The 5,192-nt window shown below is 45.8% G+C and overlaps 2 protein-coding genes across 2 annotated transcripts; both read right to left on the reverse strand.

Moving 5' to 3' along the window:
• Positions 1 to 190: 190 nt before the first annotated feature.
• LOC108382545 (probable helicase senataxin) lies at positions 191 to 2,417 on the reverse strand (the record flags this gene model as incomplete). The annotated part of the gene is made up of 2 exons (XM_017638911.1): positions 1,457 to 2,417; positions 191 to 1,404 (listed from the first exon to the last, which is right to left on the reverse strand). Coding segments are annotated over exons 1-2 (2,175 nt in total), but the record flags the coding sequence as incomplete, so codon positions are not given.
• An 827-nt stretch (positions 2,418 to 3,244) lies between these two features.
• On the reverse strand, positions 3,245 to 5,098 carry LOC108382546 (probable helicase senataxin). Its single transcript, XM_017638912.1, has 2 exons — positions 4,903 to 5,098; positions 3,245 to 4,842 (listed from the first exon to the last, which is right to left on the reverse strand). The coding sequence occupies exons 1-2, from the start codon at positions 5,096 to 5,098 to the stop codon at positions 3,245 to 3,247; spliced, it is 1,794 nt and encodes a 597-aa protein (XP_017494401.1).
• Positions 5,099 to 5,192: the final 94 nt, after the last annotated feature.

The raw sequence follows: 5,192 nt of genomic DNA on the forward strand, positions 1-5,192 counted from the left end.
ACAAAAAGCAATGTAGAAAATGGACTTTATTTGTAAGGAGGTACCATAAGGAGAAACACGAACACAACAGAGTAAGTAGAGCTTTGTGAGTTGACTGGAAGCTTAACTTTAGTTTCGATGGTGCAAAACGGTCTGATCAGTTGTAAGAGATCATGCTTTTCAGTTTCATTTTCCTAATTCTCGAGTTCACCTGCTTCAAAACGTCACGCTGGGTAGCATCGGCGATAAGATCGCTCCAGTTTGGTGCCTGGGTGAAGCTGTTTGCCTTGAGCACCACGTAAAGTACCGATTTGGCGCGGGTCAGGGCGACGTTCATGCGCTGCTGCGATTCGACGAAGCCCACCGAGCCTCGAGAGCCATCCCAGGCACGAACACAGCTGAGAATGACAATGTCCCGCTCCTGGCCCTGAAAGGCGTCCACAGTGTTCACGTCAATGTAGTTAGGCAATTCGCCATTAAAAAGTTTTGTCAGTTGTTTAATTAATTCGTCTTTCTGTCCTCCGTAAAATGTGATGATCCCAATGGTGAAGTCATTCAACGTTTCGGGAACTTCGTCAATCAAATTGTATCCAAGAGTATAAAAAATCGTCTCAATAAGGCGACACACAAAGGCCGCCTCTTGAACGTTGTACTTGCTGAATGATGCCGTATTTGCCTCTTTTGAGTTGCACACATCAAAGACCAAATAAGGATAAACTGGAATGTCCTCATTCCAGCCAGTTTTGCTCGTTTCCAGTTGATCATTGTAGAACTTCCAGGAGGGAAACCGACAAATCTCTTCCACCATTCTGTACTGACGTTGCAACGTTATCACCGGACTGGCAGAGTAGCCATTTTGAAACTCGGTGTTTTCCAGGTGGCGGAAGAAACGCTCAAACATCGATCGACCGTAGCCTTTGTCCAGAGCATAGTTAGATTTGACAGTAGCGGGTAGTTGCAGGTGATCACCAATTAGAATTAGTTTTGAGGTCGGGTAGACGAGCGGCATCAGTAGCTCCGGTTCTGTAGACTGACCGGCCTCGTCGATGATGATACAGCGAAATGGATTGCCTTCCCTAAAGACTTTCATATAGTCATTTTGAACACTGTTTAGTGTACTTAGGATGACATGAGCACTTTGTAACACTATTTTCTCTCTCTTCTTCCGTTCTGCAAAGCTTTGTGCGCTGCTCACTATTGACTGTAGGTGACGACCTACCACTTGTGAGTGGACTTTGTCAAAGTTACCAATTCGAACGATCCTCAAGCTAGTTTCCAGTAGCCGGAGTGCAATCGCATCAATAGCGCCATTGGAGGGCGTGCAAATGAGAATGCGGTCAGGTGTTGATGTGAAAGTGTGGCTTTGCAGCAGCAGACTCTTCACAATGGCCACCAGTGTGTGCGTCTTACCGGTGCCAGGTGGACCTAGTAAAAAGACCAATTTATAAATTTTAAATCAATAAACGAGTTTTCTTACCTTGTATCATCACCGTTCGATTTAAATGCTTTTTCTGGTTTACTGCATTAAAACAGGCAACAATAGCGTTTTTTTGCTTGCTATTAAACTTTGCCGGGCCATCAGGCATTCTAAAATTGTCAGGTCGCTCAAAATTAGTTGCAAAAACGCTACGATTAGGATTGAGAAAAGCATTTTTAAAATCCGTTTTGTAGCACATAGACGACAGCGTTTCAACTTGACGAAGAATGGGTCGAATATAACAAATCGGTGTAATAGTTAGGGTATTCATGCTGTTTTTAAGAAGCGTCTGTAAAACTGAACTGTTGAAAACTTCTACTGTGTATTCTACTATTTTAAATTTATCAGAATGTAGTCGATTTTTGTATGAATTGAATTCTCGATTCGGATCCTCTTTTTTTAGCTTCCAGTTATAGTTTAAAACTAAACCCAAAGCTGTTTTTGTTTTATTTGCAAGAACAGTAGGTTCTCGACTCTTTTTGACTTGTACAAGAACAAGATTTTCTTCAATTTTGTACTCTTTATCATGAAGATATTTCCATTTGATTTGTGTTCTCAAATAGAGTAAACGACGTTGTCCCTTAATTTCTGTGTGGTGCAGTTCTAACTTTAATGGCAGTTTTTCTACTCGTTTTTCTTCATCCTGCTCAAAGAAGTCACTGACAATCTGTGCCCAACCATTGTAGAACATCAGCGATAGATAGTACTGCTTGTACATGGAAAGAGAATCATAAGTCAATGGCAACTCACTCAATTTGTGGATGAACATGTTTTTAGCCAAAATGTGATTGGTGATCAGCTCTGTAGTTTTCTTTTTATCATTTTTTGAACTGTCCACTCGTAAAGCGGCCAAATCAAGAGAAAGAAGTGCCATGAGAAATGCTTCTTTGTCATTTTCGTAGACAGTATCTATGTCCTTTGGTGGCGGAGAGTAGTCATAGGCATCGTAGAAGGAACGCATTGTGTTTAACAAAACAGACCTTCGTTGTTCTGTTTGTTCGGAGAGAAAAAGCCGAGCAATGGGCAATATTTCATTTTCCATTGTGGTCAATTTGTCTATTGTTTGTGGTTTTTGTTGGTTGACCGAAGGTGTTGTTGCGTTGATGATGGCGATGGAAATAAAAAACCTACGCCTAGTTATAAGCGGAAGAAATCACAAACAGTTGCCTACGATGTAGCCCCAGTGTAGATGCTACTTGAGAGAAGTATGTGTAGTGTTGAGATAAGATTCTATGACGGTTGGCACGACATTTCCAAGAAAAGAGAAAAGAAGAGGTAGAAAAAATACCATGGTAGAAATGGTAGAAAGTAAAGAATGGAGTGTGCATCTAATAGCAGAAGAGAACGTCGTTTGTACAATTGCCAGGTGCTTTTTCCAAAAGTCAGAAAGTAGAACATATATAGTTCAGATCTGATCCAACAGGTTGTTGCATCATACCCACCAAAAACTTGAACAAACAAAACTCATTTTTAAAAACTACTGAAAAGTACTGCTTTAATGAAGATTAAGAAAATCCAAACAAATTAAAACCACTTACAATAACCTGAAAATATCAGTTAGTGACGATTACAATACACTGCTGCAAAAGCAAGAACTACAACAGCTACTGAAAAATACAAATCAATCAGAAAAAAGGAACTGGAAGTAAAAACAACAAAAAAAGTGTGAGTATGAACACAGCAGAGGTACAGTAAGTAAAGTCCTTGTGCGTTGATCAGGGAAAAAAAGAGGAGATCCGTTTGTTATGCAACCAGTGAAAAGGAGTGAGGCTGAAAATTCAGATCTGACTAGTCCACAAGTGAGATCATACGTTCAAGTTGAGCCTTGGTCTCTTTGGACTTCACGCGCAGAAGGCGGTTCCGTTCAGTAGCGTCAGCGAGAAGCTCAGCCCAGTTGGGCGCCTGGAGGAAGCTGTCCGCCTTGATGGCGACGTAAAGTGCCGATTTGGCGCGCGTCAGCGCCACATTCATGCGTTGCTGCGACTTGACAAAGCCCACCGTGCCTCGAGAGCCGTCAAAGGCACGGACACAGCTGAGGATGACAATGTTCCGCTCCTGCCCTTGGAAGGCGTCCACGGTGTTCACGTCAATGTAGTCAGNCCACAGAAGGCGGTTCCGCTTAGTAGCGTCAGCGAGAAGCTCAGCCCAGTTGGGCGCCTGGAGGAAGCTGTCCGCCTTGATGGCGACGTAAAGTGCCGATTTGGCGCGCGTCAGCGCCACATTCATGCGTTGCTGCGACTTGACAAAGCCCACCGTGCCTCGAGAGCCGTCAAAGGCACGGACACAGCTGAGGATGACAATGTTCCGCTCCTGCCCTTGGAAGGCGTCCACGGTGTTCACGTCAATGTAGTCAGGCAGCTGCTTGCCGCCGAGCAGAGTCGTCAGCCGTCTGGTGAGCTCCTCCTTCTGGCCACGGTAAAACGTTATGATTCCGATGGTGAGGCCATCCAGGGATTGAGGCGTTTTTTCCTTGCCCAGATCCTCGTAGCCTAGTTTGGAAAAGATGGCGGCGACAAGGCGGCAGACAAAGACCGCCTCTTGGACATTGTAAGTGCTGGCTCGAGCCGTCTTGGCCGTTTTCGCCTCCTTGGTGTTGGCCACGTTGAAGACCAGGTATGGATCAAGGGGGACTCGCTCATTCTCCCCCGTTCCCAGAGGCGTCTGCAGTTGATTGCTGTAAAAGTGCAGCGAGGGAAAGGCGCAAATCTCCGCGTGCATTCGGTACTGGCACTGCAGGGTGATCACCGGGTTTGGCAAGTTTGAAGTCTCAAAGTGGTGAAAGAAGCGCTCAAACATCGACCGGCCGAAGCCTTTGCCTTGGGCGAGGTTGGAGATGACGGTGGCGGGCAGCTGCAGGTGGTCGCCAATCAGTATCAACTTGCTGGTCGGGTAGACGAGCGGCATCAGCAGCTCCGGCTCCGTCGACTGGCCGGCCTCGTCGATGATGACGCAGCGAAAGGCCGGTTGAGGCGGCCCAGAAAACCTGTCCTTCTTGAAGGTGTACGAGATATCGTGCGAAATGGAGCTTCGAAACATGTTCATGCAGATAGACTGAACGCTGTTTAGCGTGCTGAGAATCACATTAGCCTGGGTCAGCAGCTTCCTCTCCTCTTCAAACTTTTCATGCGGCTTCAACGCCTTGCTGACCAGCATATCAAAGTGACAGTGGGCCACATCTGGGTGCACCTTCTCAAAGTTGCCGATGCGAATTAGATTCAGAAATGACCCATAGCGCTTTAGTAGGCGCATGGCAATCGCATCAATAGCTCCATTGGAAGGCGTGCAGATGAGAATGCGATTAGGAGTCGAGGTGAAAGCATTCGTGTTCAGAAGAAGACTTTCCACGATGGCCACCAGTGTGTGCGTCTTTCCAGTGCCCGGAGGTCCTAGAACAAAGAGAAAATTTTGTTATTTTTGTTAGTTTTCCATTTTACACTGCAGCTTACCTTGTATCATCACCGTTCGATCCGACCCATTCCCAGAGCTAACGGCATTGAAGCAGGCAAAAGTGGCGTTTCTCTGCTGCTCATTTGCACTTCCGAGCGAATGAAAACAGCCACCAGAGGGTTGGCGAAAATTAGGCGCAAAGATGGCCCGATCCGGGTTGAGAAAAGCGCCATTGAAACCCTCTTTTTTGTTCATTGACAAAAGCGTCTCCACCTGACGAATGACCGGTCGAATGTAGCTGATTGGGGTGATGATCAGAGACTTCTGGCGCAGCAACAGCATCCTCGCG

This window comes from Rhagoletis zephyria, unplaced genomic scaffold (assembly GCF_001687245.7).
Source record: "Rhagoletis zephyria isolate East Lansing unplaced genomic scaffold, Rhagoletis_zephyria_1.1 Rzeph_scaffold_27477, whole genome shotgun sequence".
Lineage (NCBI taxonomy): Eukaryota > Metazoa > Arthropoda > Insecta > Diptera > Tephritidae > Rhagoletis > Rhagoletis zephyria.